Source organism: Drosophila ananassae, chromosome XL (genome assembly GCF_017639315.1).
Source record: "Drosophila ananassae strain 14024-0371.13 chromosome XL, ASM1763931v2, whole genome shotgun sequence".
Taxonomy (NCBI): domain Eukaryota; kingdom Metazoa; phylum Arthropoda; class Insecta; order Diptera; family Drosophilidae; genus Drosophila; species Drosophila ananassae.
This window is the reverse complement of record NC_057931.1, coordinates 1,098,172-1,113,086: the sequence shown is the minus strand read 5'-3', so window position 1 is coordinate 1,113,086 and position 14,915 is coordinate 1,098,172. Positions and strand designations below refer to the sequence as shown.

The window sequence follows — 14,915 nt, the reverse complement described above, 5'->3', positions numbered from 1 at the left end:
ACGCCTTAGTATTCGCCTAGGAAAAAGTATAAAGTAGAAAATGAAAATAATATGTACATTTTTCAAAAGACCCTCTCTGATAGTGTGTCATAGCAGCGAAAGCGTAGTGTTGTAAAACACATAATTAGTTGTGGACATTTGGACTTTTGTTTTGGACTTGAGTTTCGTCTTATCTTTACGTTATTACGTAGCAGCCTCCGGAGAGAGGCATAGGTAGTATCCAGGAAGCTCCAGCATGTCGTTCCGTCCCCTGGTTGAGGGCGACTGCGGCGGGGTCAACCCGCTAATGCAATTGGGCGGACAGTTCACCCGCGATGTGGCCCACAAGGATGAGGGATTCGTGCAGCGCCAGTTTGAACGAGGCGCCCGTCCCGAGGACCAGCTCATCAACGAGTTCCTCGGCCAAGTGGCCGCACCTCCGCAGTCCTTCCAGATGGACACTTTGCTGCAGGAGATGCGGGACATAAACCTGCATGGTCATCCTCAACAGCAGCAGGTGCAGCACCTGCAGCAGGCTGAGCAGTGGAGTCAGGACATGGCCAGGGGTCTGACGGCTCCTCCTCTCCCTAACAAGATGATCCACATGCAGCCTCAGATGCAGGAGCACCTTCACGCCCAGGAGTTCTTCGACGAGCCGCTAATTACCGCCCAAAACTTCCAGCCTTTCCACGCGCCCCAGCCCTACCTGGCCTTGACAGCAGCACCCCACCAGCAGCAGCAGGTGGACCCCTTTTTCGACTCCGAAATGGAAACCATCGTCACAGACAACCTGCCCAGGGCTCAAGGTAGGATAATAATATCCAAATATTCCATTGAATGTCTTCCTCTATTGTCTCCTTCTTTCGAACAGAAATCAACTCCCTTGACGATTGGATAAACGACTATCAGCGCAGTGCCGAACAGAAGGAACAGACCGCCGCGAACTTCAACGAAAAGTTCTGGCAGAAGTTGCAGGACGAGTGGCAGAAGCTGGCGGAGGAGAACGAGCATCCCTGGCTGTCGGAGTACAACGAGAACCTGGATGCCTACAAGGACTACGAGTTCGCCGAAGAGAATCCTATGTCTGAGTTGGAAAACGCATTTGAGAAGGGCAAGGAGTACCTTGCCAAGGGCGACATTCCCAGCGCTGTCCTCTGCTTCGAGGTGGCGGCCAAAAAAGAGCCAGAGCGAGCAGAAGTCTGGCAGCTTCTGGGCACTTCTCAAGCTGAGAACGAAATGGATCCACAGGGAATTGCTGCTCTGAAGCGCGCCCACGAGCTGCAGCCAGAGAACCGCGAGGTGCTCATGGCCCTGTCCGTCTGCTACACCAACGAAGGCCTCCAGAACAATGCGGTTCGCATGCTGTCCAGCTGGCTGGCAGTTCACCCAAAGTACAAGCACCTGGCATCTGAGTACCCCGAACTACAGTTCGAGGGCACGTCCCTGGCCTCCTCCCTGATCGGGGCCAGCAAGTTACGAGACCTGCAGCAGATCTACCTTGAGGCAGTCCGCCAGCGTGCACCCGAGGTAGATGCCGACGTGCAGGAGGCGCTGGGTGTGCTCTACAACTTATCCGGAGAGTTCGACAAGGCTGTGGACTGTTACCGCTCCGCTTTGCAGGTGGATCCGCAGAACGCCAAGACCTGGAACCGTCTGGGCGCCAGCTTGGCCAACGGCTCCCGGTCTGTGGAGGCGGTGGAGGCCTATCAACACGCCCTTCAGCTCCAGCCCGGCTTCATTCGGGTGCGCTACAACGTCGGCGTCTGCTGCATGAACCTGAAGGCGTACAAGGAGGCGGTGGAGCATCTGCTGACCGCCCTGACCATGCAGGCGCACACCAGTGCCGCCCAGGAGTTGCCCAACGCGGCGATGGCGGCCACGAGCAGCGGCCAGAACCAGATGTCTGACTCGATTTGGAGTACGCTTAAGATGGTCATCTCGCTTATGGGACGCAGCGATCTCCAGGGCCATGTCACTGACCGCAATCTGACTGCCCTGAATGAAGCCTTCAATGATTAGACAGGAGCACGCATTCCCTTCCTTTGTTTCCCAGAAAAGCACTGTTTTCAGTATATTTTTCTATGTTTCTAATCTATAAGCCATTAAATAACTGTTGAGGAAATACAAAAGATGTGCTCTCCATTCTACGGCAAGCCTCCCAGACGCTTGTAGTCGATCTTCTCGAGCTGCACCAGTGGCTTGAGCTGCTCCGCAAACACCCTCATCTCCTCGCCAACGTTCTCCTGTCCCGTGGGCGCCACCACAGACAGCTCGACAATGTAGCTCTGGGAGATCGGCTCGTTGGCCATGTCCTGTTGCTTGCCAGGAACGATTTTGATCAGTTTCGAGACGGTAATTTTCATGCGACCTTTCCTAAACATATAGCCTATCGAAAACGGCCGAAATATATTAGATTTCTGCCCATAGGGACTGCATAGTTAACTCACCCTTGGCTATGTACTCGAACTCCAAGCGGAAGCCCATTTCGGTGAGAAACTCAAGGATACCATTGGTGCAGGCGCAGTCCATGCAGCTCCGCACGAGTGTGGGTCGCCTCTGGTCGACCTCCGGCTGGCCCAGGTAGCGCATCTGGAAGGGGGCATCCCGACTGAGTGCTCTCCGCACCCGGAGCAGCAACGGCTGGGTTGCATTCGGTTGTCGCAGGCTCATGCACACCTCCAGGTCGTTAAACGGTTCCGGTGAGGTGTCTACATTGTCGCAGAGGCCCTTCAGTCTATTTAAAGTTGGATTTAAAGCTTTAAAAGGAAAATAGCAGGTAATGTCAGTCCCACCTGTGAATCAAATGCTCCACGGCGGAGTCCATGATGGAGCCCTGCAGCAGATACTCCAGGTTGGGCAGGAGACGGTTGTTCAGTGCATGCGAGAGCGTCTCGCGAGCCGACGAAATGGCAGACATGGTCAGTATTATATTTATAAAAAAATTAAACCGGAGTTGAAGCCGCCGACTACTATTGCTCCTTTTGTTTATACTTTTGGCCAGTGTTAACAGCGCCGTTGGTGGGTTTGGTATTTTTTCGGTATTTTTCAGAAAGCAACCCTGGTCACGACGCGCAATGATCGTTTGATTTTGTTTTTGGAAAATTGGAAATTAAATTCAAAGCGAATTGCGCCCAACCTAACTGTTCATGGAAAAATGGCAGATCACCAGTACAAACTGTTCCGAGCGGTCGACCCAAGCACGGTAAAAGTGCCGTTTAAGGAGAAATTTGCCAATCTGACGCTGTCTTCTAAAAAAAAACAGGCACCCAAAGCACCGAAAGAAGAGCCTCCAGGATCGATGCCAGCCGCAAAGGAGAGTTTTGGGAGCTGTGAGCCCCGAGAGCAGGCCGCCGAGGATCTCGATGGCTCAGAGTACATGGATGCCCTGCAGCTGAGCGGGGATGACAACCAGGAGGTGGAGCATCTCTCCTTCAAGATCAGCAACTTGACAATGCAGCCCAAAGGGCAACAAATGCCACAGCCAGAAATCTCCATCTGCATCTCCTCCACGACGGAGGAGGGCGAAGACACAGACGCCGAAGATTCCTGCATCACCATCTCCAGTGACTCCAGCGGAGAAGACCAGGCGCACGAGAAGGCCGCTCCCGACAGCATGGCTGTGAGCGACCGGCTAACCCAACTGGACCCTGACCAGGAGCCCATTCCGGCCCCCGTACTAACCACAAGTAAGGTTCAGCGCATCGAGGCCTTCCTGCGCGATGTCTCCTTCGAAAGGAGGGAAATGGAGCGCCATCGGGAAACGACTCCTTCGCCTCTCTCCTCCAACAAGAGGCAAAAGTCCCGGCTTGCCAGTGCCGACACGGAATCCATGCCCACCGACGAGGACTGGTTGCCAGCCAAAACCAGACCGATAGACAGCAGCAAGCGGCTGGCGGACAACGAGACTGAGGTGGACACCATCTGCTCCGCCGCGGACGAGACACGGATGGATAGCAGCAAACGGCTGGTGGATGACGAAACGGTGGCGAATACCCTTAGCTCCGAGGATCTCAGAGACAGCAGCAAGCGGCTGGCTGATAACGACACAGAGTTGAACACCGTGTGTTCGGACAACTCCACGCTCCACGACGATGAGCCTATTCCAGATGAGTCCATTGAGATTCCGGAGACTGCCAGCGAGTCGGAGGCCTCGCCACAAAAACCCAGCTCCTCGAACTCCAACCACACATCCAGTGCGGAGGAGGAGGGTCAGCCTGTCTCCTTCCAAGTCAGCAGCATCAACATATCCGCTAAAATTAATATCAAAATCAGTATTCCGCCCATGGAGTCTAGTTCTGCAGAAGAGGAGGAGGCAGACGAGGAGGAGAACCTTCCCCCACCAAGAGCCACCAAGTCCATCCAGAGTTCCGAGGAGATTGTCGCGGAAAAGCAGCAGCAGGAGAGGGAGCATCAGGATCACCAAAAATCGATGCTCTCTACAGGGGATGCCTCCGAGGACGAGCAGTTTCTCACCCAAGCAGAAAAGCTCCTGAACCAGTTGTATGGAAAGTCCTGGCAGACACCTGATGTGATTCGCACCTTGAAGCGCTCCAGCGGCAGTGGCGGCAAGACGGCCCCGCTGAAGCCAAGGAACCTCAATCCGCCAGCAGCTCCGGCCACCACAGCCAAAAAGAAGCGGCCACCACCTCCCAAGCCAGACGAAAGTGTCTTGGGCGACTTTAGCATTTGTGAGTAACTACTATCCTTTTCTGGAAAGAAATCCCTTACATCTTTTGTATTCTTTTCAGTCAAGAGAGCTCTTCGCGCCAACGAGACACCCCTGAACTCCACGCGTTTGCCGCCTGTGCGGGCTGCCCAAACGGAACGGCGTCCGCAGCGGAAAGCTGCTCCTCGTCCACGCACCAATCACATCGATGAGGACCGTTGGCGAGCTCTAGTGGATTCCGAAAGTGGGACAGACGCCTCCGATGACGAGGACGCGGACGCAACGGTGAGCGGAAACAGCAGCGACAGCAGTGATGAGGAACAAAAAGCTGGAGACATCACCTATCTGGACTTGACCAAGGCCGAGGTGGAGGTGATCAGCAACCCCGACGAGGATGAGCAGTGTAAGGCGATTCTAGGGCGGGCATGGCATCTTAACAACTCTAACGTATATTATTTTAGCACCGAAGTTCCACCGCCGGCTGGACGACATCCTACGCTCGTGCCGCGCAGGCTCAAAAGCTAAGATACCGGCTACGCCGCCGCCGCAACAGGGCACCACCAGGCGTCAGTTGTTCACGCCGAACACGGGCTATGAGGACGACAAAGAGGCTAAGGAAATTGTGGACCGGGCGGTCGATCTCGACATGCTGGACGAGCTGGAGAAGGAGCACCTGCCAGGAACGCCCGTCCACAAGCGACTGCAGGAGGTCAAGAAGAAGCTGGGCATTGCCCAGGAAACGCCGAAGGCTACGCCCATTTTTAAGCTGCATACCCCGCAAACAGCCCCGCCCAAACCCACTGCGCCGCCCAAGTCCACCGCCCGCAAGGCGAAGCAGCCGTCCAAGCCAGCGCCTCCAGTTACCGAGAGCAGGAAGTGCAGTTTCCTGAAGTCCCTGGAAGGGCAAGTGAGCCGCGAACGGGCGGACAATGAGGCCTACTTCTACAGGGAGAACTTTACCAGGAACAAGGACCAGCTGGCCCTGCACCTGTACAAAATGTTCAACGCCCAGGTGTTCAACAACGAACTGGACGTGCCCATTACGTGGTCGAAGCTGTTACGGAATACGGCCGGACGGTGCATGAATAAAAGAAAGTGGGAATCACTGCTTTTCGATCCGAATGGAACTAAAATACCCATTATTTCAGGCTTAACCTGCGCAGCAGCTCAATAGAGCTCAGTGTCAAGGTCCTGACCACAGCCGATCGCCTGCGCTGCACTCTCATCCACGAGCTGTGCCACGCCGCCGCCTGGGTGTTCAACGGCGAAGGTGGCCACGGCCGCGTGTGGAAGATGTGGGCCCGTTGCGCCATGGACAAGTTTCCCGACCTGCCGGAGATCAAGGTGTGCCACAGCTACAACATCGAGTTCAAGTACACCTACAAGTGTATGAGCTGCAACACATCGTGAGTCCCTTTGCCCTGTTAGCTTGGATTCTGTTCTACTTACCCAAAATGTATCCCTACAGCTCACATGCCCACTCGCGGTCCAGGAAGGTGGAGAACCTACGGTGCCGGCTCTGCCGTGGGCCCATCACTTTGCTGCTGAACAAAAAAGATAAACAGGGAAATATAGTTTCCACGCCAGCCGGAGAGGCCAAGGGCTTTGCAAAATTCGTGAAGGACAACTTCAACAAATTCAAAAAGGACGACCTCACCGCAGCCCAGGTGATGCGCCTGCTCAGCGTGGAGTACGCCAAACAAAAGGATCAAAAACTAACAGGGGAGACAGCGGCGTCGATCGCCGGACGGGTGGAAGTTCTGACATTGGACGACTAGATATAAAGAATCACCTATGTACATGTTTATATGTTTATATTTTTTTTTTTATTAAGTAAACAAGAAACGGGGTTTCTAGTGATCTTGTAATCGTATTTCTAAAGAGTGGCCCCCTATAGCGATACGATCTAGTAAGCGTCGAACAATACACTGTAACAAAAAATAAGGTACGATCTAAAAGAAAAATGTGTTGACAATATAATAAATTTTTTATATAATCAAAAGTGGGGGTATATCGGCTTTAGCCCCTGCGACGTCCATATCTTTGCCAATTTTCATCCGATTCTGGATCGGAATACACCAAACGATTTGTATTTCGATTCTCCACCAATCTGCATCAAAACCCGGAATCGAATTTTGGGATCGATTTTTTTCAAAAAATTTCTGATGGTACCCCTTTAAAAATGGGGATATATCGCACTTGTCCCCCAGCGACGTCCATATCTTTGCCAATTTTCATCCGATTCTTGATCGGAATACACCAAATGATTTGTATTTCGATTCTCCACCAATCTGCATCAAAACCCGGAATCGAATTTTGGGATCGATTTTTTTCAAAAAATTTCTGATGGTACCCCTTTAAAAATGGGGATATATCGCACTTGTCCCCCAGCGACGTCCATATCTTTGCCAATTTTCATCCGATTCTTTATCGGAATACACCAAACGATTTGTATTTCGATTCTCCACCAATCTGCATCAAAACATGGAACCGAATTTTGGGATCGATTTTTTTCAAAAAATTTCTGATGGTACCCCTTTAAAAATGGGGATATATCGCACTTGTCCCCCAGCGACGTCCATATCTTTGCCAATTTTCATCCGATTCTGGATCGGAATACACCAAACGATTTGTATTTCGATTCTCCATTAATCTGCATCAAACCCCGGAATCGAATTTTGGGATCGATTTTTTTCAAAAATTTTCTGATGGTACCCCTTTAAAAATGGGGATATATCGCACTTGTCCCCTAGCGACGTCCATATCTTTGCCAATTTTCATCCGATTCTTTATCAGAATACACCAAACGATTTGTATTTCGATTCTCCATTAATTCTGCATCATTCTTCTCGATCGATATTTTTCGAAGTTTCGATATTATTTTCGAAATACATCGAATGATTTGTATTCGGTATATCTTTTGGTATTTTTGCGTTTGTGTTTGGGAACAGTTTTGAAAACTGTTATGTGGCGCGTTTGTATTTGGGGGTTCCCCTGACTTTGTGGCGCTTTGGGCTCCCTTGAGTTCATATTTCGAGAAGATATATTTTAAATTTCGTAAATTTCCCTTGAGTTCCCTTGAGATATTTTAAACTTCGTGGTAAAATACTGAATAAGATAAGGCAGCTAATTAATAACCTATACTGTCAAAAAGAAGCCGATGAAATTCTCCGATAAGTTAATGAATTTGTATAAATTGTTGCGTGTTATTTAAAAAATATTGTTTATTTTTTAGTTTTGAGGGAAAGTAGATTATTATTTAAAGTTTTTAGTGAGCTTTGTGGGTCTGTCGAAAGCAGCAAATGTGATTCGGCCATCTGGCAACACTGGCCTGTGACACACAGACGCAACACACATACAGCCAGCGTAAACATTTGTCGCAGAACCGAACACGTCAGCTAGCGGATTCGGTTTAGGATTGGATTGATTGAAAACGGCTTGTTTAAAGTGCTCCGCGACTCCGATCTGTAGCAGCAGCCCACCCGGCACCGTCCGCCTCGATCCGCCAAGTATTTCCTAGGGAAGAAACCAACGAATCGCTGCTCAAAATGGTAAGTACACGGCGACTCACACACACATGCAACGTCGGCGATTTGTGGCTTATCCCGAAAAACAAACTCACTCTTCCCACCTATCGCCCGTGCGAATAACAGGTACTCATCGCCGCGGCAGTCTGCACCAAGAATGGCAAAGGTGAGTGGCAATTGTGACCCCATTACACGGGATGTAACTGAAACATGTCTCTGCCCGCAGTGATACTGTCACGTCAGTTCGTCGAGATGACGAAGGCACGCATCGAGGGACTGCTGGCCGCCTTCCCCAAGCTGATGACCGCCGGGAAGCAGCACACCTACGTGGAGACCGACTCCGTGCGCTATGTCTACCAGCCGATGGAGAAGCTCTACATGCTGCTCATCACCACGAAGGCCAGTAACATTCTGGAGGATTTGGAGACGCTGCGCCTGTTCTCCAAAGTGGTGAGTCCCGCCCTCGGGAGACCTTTAATAACTTAATAACCATACTCCCTCTCAGATCCCTGAGTACAGCCACTCCCTGGACGAAAAGGAAATCGTGGATAACGCCTTCAATCTGATCTTTGCCTTTGACGAGATCGTGGCCCTCGGCTACAGGGAGAGCGTCAATCTGGCTCAGATCAAGACCTTCGTGGAGATGGACTCGCATGAGGAGAAGGTCTACCAGGCTGTGCGGCAGACCCAGGAACGCGAGGCTCGCCAGAAGATGCGCGAGAAGGCCAAGGAGCTCCAGCGTCAGCGCATGGAGGCCAGCAAGCGCGGTGGCCCCTCCATGGGAGGTATGGGAGGACGCAGTGGTGGTTTCAGCTCCGACAGCTTTGGCAGCAGCAGCGTGAGCAGCAGCTCTGGCGTCTCCAGCTCCACTATCGGCATGGCCTCTATCGAAGTGGATACCAAATCCAAAGTGGCCGCGTAAGTATTTCACTTTCCTGTGCATCGTCTGCACCCCTTCATGGTTATTCTACCCCTTCAGTAAGCCCACTTCACGCAACGCCCTCAAGCTCGGCGGCAAGTCAAAGGATGTGGATAGCTTCGTGGATCAGTTGAAGAGCGAGGGCGAGAAGATTGCCAATCTGGCTCCGGCAGCGTCCTCGGGAAGCTCGGGAGCCGCTTCAAGTGCCAGTGCAGCGGCCAAGGCGGCTATTTCGGCGGATATTCACAGAGAAAGGTGCGTATTCGAGATGCTCTAGGTTTCTTCTAATTAATGCAACAACTTTTGCCCCACTAGTGTGCACTTGAAGATCGAGGACAAGCTGGTGGTGCGTCTGGGACGCGACGGAGGTGTGCAGCAGTTCGAGAACTCTGGCTTGCTGACACTGCGCATCTCGGACGAGGCATACGGGCGTATTCTGCTGAAGCTATCCCCCAACCATACACAGGGCCTCCAGCTACAGACGCATCCCAATGTGGACAAGGAGCTCTTCAAGACACGCACCATGATCGGGCTGAAGAATCTGGCCAAGCCATTCCCCCTCAACACGGACGTGGGTGTGCTGAAGTGGCGCTTTGTTTCGCAGGACGAGTCTGCCATTCCTCTGACCAGTAAGTGCCCTTTGTTCCCTTATCTGTGTTCCCCTTCCCTTACGTATTGCTCTCTCGCTCTATTCCAGTCAACTGCTGGCCGTCCGACAACGGAGAAGGCGGCTGCGACGTCAACATCGAGTACGAACTGGAGGCACAGCAGCTGGAGCTGCAGGACGTTGCCATTGTCATACCCTTGCCGTAAGTGTTGCGACGGAATGTACTCCTCTTTCGTTTATTGATTGCCATTCCAATCCCTTTTAGAATGAATGTGCAGCCCTCGGTGGCCGAGTACGATGGCACTTACAACTACGATTCGCGCAAGCATGTGCTCCAATGGCACATTCCCATCATCGATGCAGCCAACAAGTCCGGCTCCATGGAATTCAGCTGCAACGCCTCCATTCCGGGCGACTTCTTCCCCTTGCAAGTGTCATTCGTCTCGAAAACGCCGTACGCCGGCATCAGTGCCCAGGACGTGGTCCAGGTGGATAGCGAGGTGGCGGTCAAGTATTCGAGCGAGTCGATACTCTTTGTGGAGAAGTACGAAATCGTGTAGGCCACCGCCGCCGGCCACGCCCACCTAGTAGTACATAATTATCATATTATCTAGAAATTCAATAATTTCCCCCGAGGGCACTTCACTTTTCGATGCGATGATATGTTTATACTGCTGCAGCATGTTAAAGATTATTTTTACGAAAGATTTGCGTTCATTTGTGTCGAGGAACAGCTTCTCAGCTCACAGCGAGGAATTCCAAAAAAGAGAAATCTTCAAAAACCATGTAACTAAACTAATTTCTGTGCACTCCAAGCGCTGCGTATAACGGTATACTTATATAATAAATGAAAGGCAATTAGTTCTAGTTGGCGATTGTAAATTGTTCTGTTTCCCTCTCGATTGGAGTATTTTTTATGTGAAATGCTATGAATAAACTATACACATATACATACAATTACGGAAACCATAAAAGTGGAGTACTTATCTATATTCTTATTTTTAGTTCAATGGAATAAAGGATTTTTTAGAAATCTGACTGAGGCATTTTGGTGAAAAAGTTAGTTATGGAAATGCTAAATATATTTTATTTAGACTTTTTGGATATTTGAAATGTGTCTTTTAAATTAAAACAAGTTCAAAATTAAAAATCTTATCGGATAAAAGTTCAAGTGGAAAGAACTTAGTGTGCTATTTGGGATTTCCAAGTTTAGGTCGCCTGGTCACACTGGCCCCCATTGTTTTGGTTCTTGCTTTGTTTTTTTTGCAATTTCTAGTGACTTTATAAACCTCGCCCATGGAGAGCCAACTCGAGAAGGTCCTGGCAGAGATGTAGGGCGCCGAGTAGATCCAGTCAGTGTACCATCTAATATCCCTTTACTTGCAGCGCCGCACGACAGGATACTGTGGGAGCCCTTTTGGCGAACCGTCAGGGACTGTGTCTGGGCGGTAAGTCTCCTTTCCAACCCTTTAATCACATGCCAGCTTCATCTAGTGTATCCTGCAGCCAAGGGCAACATCAACCCGAGTGTCTCCGGCATCGGCATGGCCATATCCGAGCAGGTGGCCAAGCTGGAGCCCAACAGCGCGGTCCCGGCCACCATTTGCCTCTACAGTGGCAACATGTAGGTATCTGGACCAAATCCGCGCCCCATCGACTCACTTCTACTCTCTCCCTGCAGGCGCTGTGTGATCCAGAAGGACGGAGAAATCACGGGCGTGATCTTCAAGCAGCAGGCGGCTGCCCAGGCAGGATCCGCAGCCAACTAACAGGAGCTGCGGCCACGCAGTGCAACTCTCAGGCCAAAAGAAAGCACGTCAGGTAGAGAAGCAACCAACACGGATACAGATATCTTCCACTATTTGATTCCCGCTCGCATTAGATGGCCAGCGCCTGTTACGTTTGCCCCCCTCGTTCCATAATCATTGTTTTTTGTACGACCGCCTAGCATTAGCATATTATAGCGCATTAGGCATTAAGCACCGATTGCCATGGGCTATGAAGCCAGCTTACTGCGTGTACATCTCTACACACAGACTTTGTACTACTTAAGCCCCCAAGAAAGTGATCAAACAGCATATATGTACTGTATGTATACACCACAATTATAGCGATAAAGCAAAGCACTCGGCGGTGAACTTGGCTATTTTTCCCAACAACTGCTAGCCGTAATTACTCAATCATAACGAACGGTTCGTGCTGCATTTTCTTGCACTTTCCGGGTTGGGGATTGGGACCGGGATTTTGATGTTGATTGGGTCTGGGTCTGAGCTCGGCTTGTGGGCTGGGTGCGCACTCGGGCGGAGCTTCGAGGAAATGCTGCGACTATCACTACCACCGCCGCCCACGTCATGTAAGAAGTGATACGAGCGTGGCATGCAGCATGCAACCAGGCAGCTGCAGCGGCAGCCCGAAGGGGGCGAGAGGAGCAGCTGCTGCGGACAAATTGCCGCGCATGCCGAAGCCCACGAGCCGCCGCAGAAGGAGTTTCTGTAACACAGTGGAGCTCCAGTAAGATGGAGGCCTGAAAGTACTTGATTTTTGCCACATTTGATTATCTCTCGCATGAAGCTGGACTGTTTTTCGAAAGTAGTATGACTGCACACATAATTTTGACACGAACGGCGCCCAAATCTTCCCCAGCACCTGGCAACAGGCTGGGACCTGGAGGAGCCTGCTCCAAACAGGAATGTGGTGATGCAACGACGGAGTGTGTATAATAGAATGGATATACCCATCTGCTCGGCGAGCCGACGAGCGAGTGCGTGGCACTGCTGAGTGTGTACCTGTTGCGAACAGCCTTGAACTTTCACCAGGGGCACTGCCGCCCACGTGGGTCGTCTAGGCCTCTGAGTCTGTCCCCACCTCCACCTCCACCTCCACGCCTTCCCATCTGTGGGTGTCGAAAAGCTGCGGCCGTGCAAGGTAAATAGCAGAGAGACAACAAAGTTGATAAAACACGAAATTGGCAGCCAAGGTGCGTTTGCTTAGCCGCCGCCGCGAAGCCTTCAACTTGAATTAAGCGTTCACTCGAAGAGCCCATCCATCCGCCTATCCGTCTATCCGCCGCTTGGGTCAGTGGCTGCTCCCCCCTAGGAAGGGGGAAAGGGCTCCCCATTCACCATTCCCCATTCCCCATTCCCCATTCGGTCTGCCCGAAAAGAGAAAAACAGGTTATTCACTCTCGTTTTCAAAGAATGGGAACGTTAATGCCCGCCAAACCGGCTGCCTTTCCCCGGTGTAGTGACTCCAGCGAAAGTGCCAAGACGCCAGTGCCGAGATGATTCACGATGCACTGGCATAGAAATCCCAAACGGAGCTGCATTTTTCGAATAGCTGCCACCGACCAGACCAGCTAAGTGACCCACAAAAAGATGTTAAAGAGATTGGCCAAGAGTAATGGGTCATAAGCAAGACATACATATGTATGGTAGAACTCTATAGGATAACTATGACACCTATGACCTTATCCTTTCGTTCATCAATGTTCTAATTGACTTTTAAGCTGTCGGGCGTTTTAAGTTTAAATCTAGTCAGCTTTTAATCGGGGGCCTGTAGTCACCCGGGCCTCTTGATTAGTGCGAGGGCATTTACATATGTGTACCCAGTGGGGCATGACAAACGTCTGAATCGAATTAAACGTTGCCCACATTAATCGTAATTGCGATTGGATCGATTCCACGCTCAATTGCAATTCGATTAGCGAACAATTGGCTGCACTTCGGGGGGCGGGTTGGCTTCGCACAAGTCGGAGTCGGGCCCGGAGTCGGTCCGACTGCAACCCGTTACCCGTTATTGCCCAGTGACCATATGGAGGCGCCCATCATCATCTCCGGCACTCATAAGGCTCCGTTTTGGGTAATTATGTCATGGGGAGCCGAGTTCCCAGTCGGTCGTGCCAACTATCACGTCATCGGCGAGCCGCGTACTCTGTGCGTGGATATATACGCTAGTGGGATATTAGATATGGGCTGCAAAATGACGACATTTGCTCTTGGAATAATATATGAGGCTTTTGTTTACACTTATGCTTCCACGCGAAGCCAGAAATCCAAACAGCAGGTCTCTGGCCAGGCCCCAATGTGTGTCTTTCGAGCGCTATCAGAGCACTACCTCCGGAATCGGGCCATTAATCATACTCAGATACCAAACAGAAGTCCTTCCAAAGGATTCCTACCACAAGTATTTGTAATGGTCATAGGCATAGGTTGGGGTTTATTTATAGCTCCATCGCTTGGCGAACTGGCGAACACTACTGCCAAATGGGCAACAAGTGGGTGACGCCGAATCGCATATAAATAAACAAATATGTCCGAGTGACGCCGACTTCTTTTGAGAAATGCTGACACCTGTGAATCACCACCACCATCGCCATCGCCATCGCCAGTCTGCGATTTGGGGGAACTCGAATTCGTATTTTCGCCTTTTTTGGTTAATTTCAAAAGTTATTGGGATTATTACACAAGCTGGGGATCGCGGCCATGTGGCCCGGCCCGGCCATAACTTCCATGATTCATGGATGACATCTGTCCGTGTCAGCGGATATTTTTGGATCCTGGCTTGCGGCTGGCTGGCACATCTGGTGGGGACATGTTTTGGGACTTTGCTCGCTCCTCCCCCTCTTTGAGGGGAATTAATTACCGTTGCTCTGGGGAGGGAAATTTGCATGCCAACACAATAGCCCCAAGATGCGATAGTATCTTGTGCGACACCTTCCCCCATTGTTGCATAATCCCCATCACAGCGGTCCCAGTTCTCGGGGAGATCGTGTCTATTATACGGCTCTGGCTTTGGCTTTTGTGGGGGGTTCGGCCGTACACTAGACCGTTGAAACAATTGGTGCTGATGCGATTTCTCGCACAAATGTGCCAAGCACGAGCGTTCAATTTATATTTAGTCGATCGCCGATCCGTCAAACGGTGGTCGGATCAGCCGCCAAGCATTCCACGCATTCGCCATCTATCCCACCCCCAGCACCCCTTCCCATTCGCTCTTCTGTCACAGACCCAAGGCAAGAAATTAAATCGATTAAAAATCAATCAGTAGTTGGCACAGCTCTAGTCGCTAGTCTCACGGGCGTGGCTCGGGGGCAGCCGTAGAATGGGACTTGGTGGGGCAGGAGGGACAGAGGGCCGGGAGGGCTCTGGGCCGCGTTTCGTCATCGGCGAGTGGCGGCAGCATCATTAACATGCAGACACCTCTTGAATCACTTTCTAC

General features: G+C 51.1%; 5 protein-coding genes across 6 annotated transcripts; 4 read left to right on the top strand and 1 right to left on the bottom strand.

Annotated features, from left to right (window-relative positions):
• Nucleotides 1-25: 25 nt before the first annotated feature.
• On the top strand, nucleotides 26-2,108 carry LOC6503764 (peroxisomal targeting signal 1 receptor). Its single transcript, XM_001963748.4, has 2 exons — nucleotides 26-785; nucleotides 851-2,108. The coding sequence occupies exons 1-2, from the start codon at nucleotides 236-238 to the stop codon at nucleotides 1,996-1,998; spliced, it is 1,698 nt and encodes a 565-aa protein (XP_001963784.1). The 5' UTR covers nucleotides 26-235; the 3' UTR covers nucleotides 1,999-2,108.
• On the bottom strand, nucleotides 2,052-3,000 carry LOC6503886 (mediator of RNA polymerase II transcription subunit 18). Its single transcript, XM_001963747.4, has 3 exons — nucleotides 2,772-3,000; nucleotides 2,427-2,713; nucleotides 2,052-2,365 (listed from the first exon to the last, which is right to left on the bottom strand). The coding sequence occupies exons 1-3, from the start codon at nucleotides 2,894-2,896 to the stop codon at nucleotides 2,124-2,126; spliced, it is 654 nt and encodes a 217-aa protein (XP_001963783.1). The 5' UTR covers nucleotides 2,897-3,000; the 3' UTR covers nucleotides 2,052-2,123.
• A 26-nt stretch (nucleotides 3,001-3,026) lies between these two features.
• LOC6503765 (acidic repeat-containing protein) lies at nucleotides 3,027-6,647 on the top strand. Of its 2 annotated transcripts, XM_014905586.3 has the most exons (6): nucleotides 3,027-3,181; nucleotides 3,242-4,667; nucleotides 4,728-5,048; nucleotides 5,107-5,740; nucleotides 5,794-6,051; nucleotides 6,114-6,647. In XM_014905586.3, exons 1-6 carry the CDS (start codon nucleotides 3,134-3,136, stop codon nucleotides 6,421-6,423), a joined length of 2,997 nt encoding a protein of 998 aa, XP_014761072.1. In that variant the 5' UTR covers nucleotides 3,027-3,133; the 3' UTR covers nucleotides 6,424-6,647. The 2 variants fall into 2 exon arrangements, with proteins under 2 accessions (XP_014761072.1, XP_001963782.1); XM_001963746.4 differs by having other exon boundaries at nucleotides 3,027-4,667.
• Nucleotides 6,648-7,965: 1,318 nt separating this feature from the next.
• LOC6503766 (coatomer subunit delta) lies at nucleotides 7,966-10,672 on the top strand. The gene is made up of 8 exons (XM_001963745.4): nucleotides 7,966-8,196; nucleotides 8,299-8,338; nucleotides 8,399-8,622; nucleotides 8,678-9,090; nucleotides 9,152-9,346; nucleotides 9,407-9,720; nucleotides 9,789-9,900; nucleotides 9,964-10,672. The coding sequence occupies exons 1-8, from the start codon at nucleotides 8,194-8,196 to the stop codon at nucleotides 10,256-10,258; spliced, it is 1,596 nt and encodes a 531-aa protein (XP_001963781.2). The 5' UTR covers nucleotides 7,966-8,193; the 3' UTR covers nucleotides 10,259-10,672.
• Nucleotides 10,673-10,880: 208 nt separating this feature from the next.
• Nucleotides 10,881-11,857, top strand: LOC6503767. The gene is made up of 4 exons (XM_001963744.4): nucleotides 10,881-11,029; nucleotides 11,085-11,146; nucleotides 11,205-11,322; nucleotides 11,380-11,857. The coding sequence occupies exons 1-4, from the start codon at nucleotides 10,995-10,997 to the stop codon at nucleotides 11,465-11,467; spliced, it is 303 nt and encodes a 100-aa protein (XP_001963780.1). The 5' UTR covers nucleotides 10,881-10,994; the 3' UTR covers nucleotides 11,468-11,857.
• The last annotated feature ends 3,058 nt before the right edge of the window (nucleotides 11,858-14,915 follow it).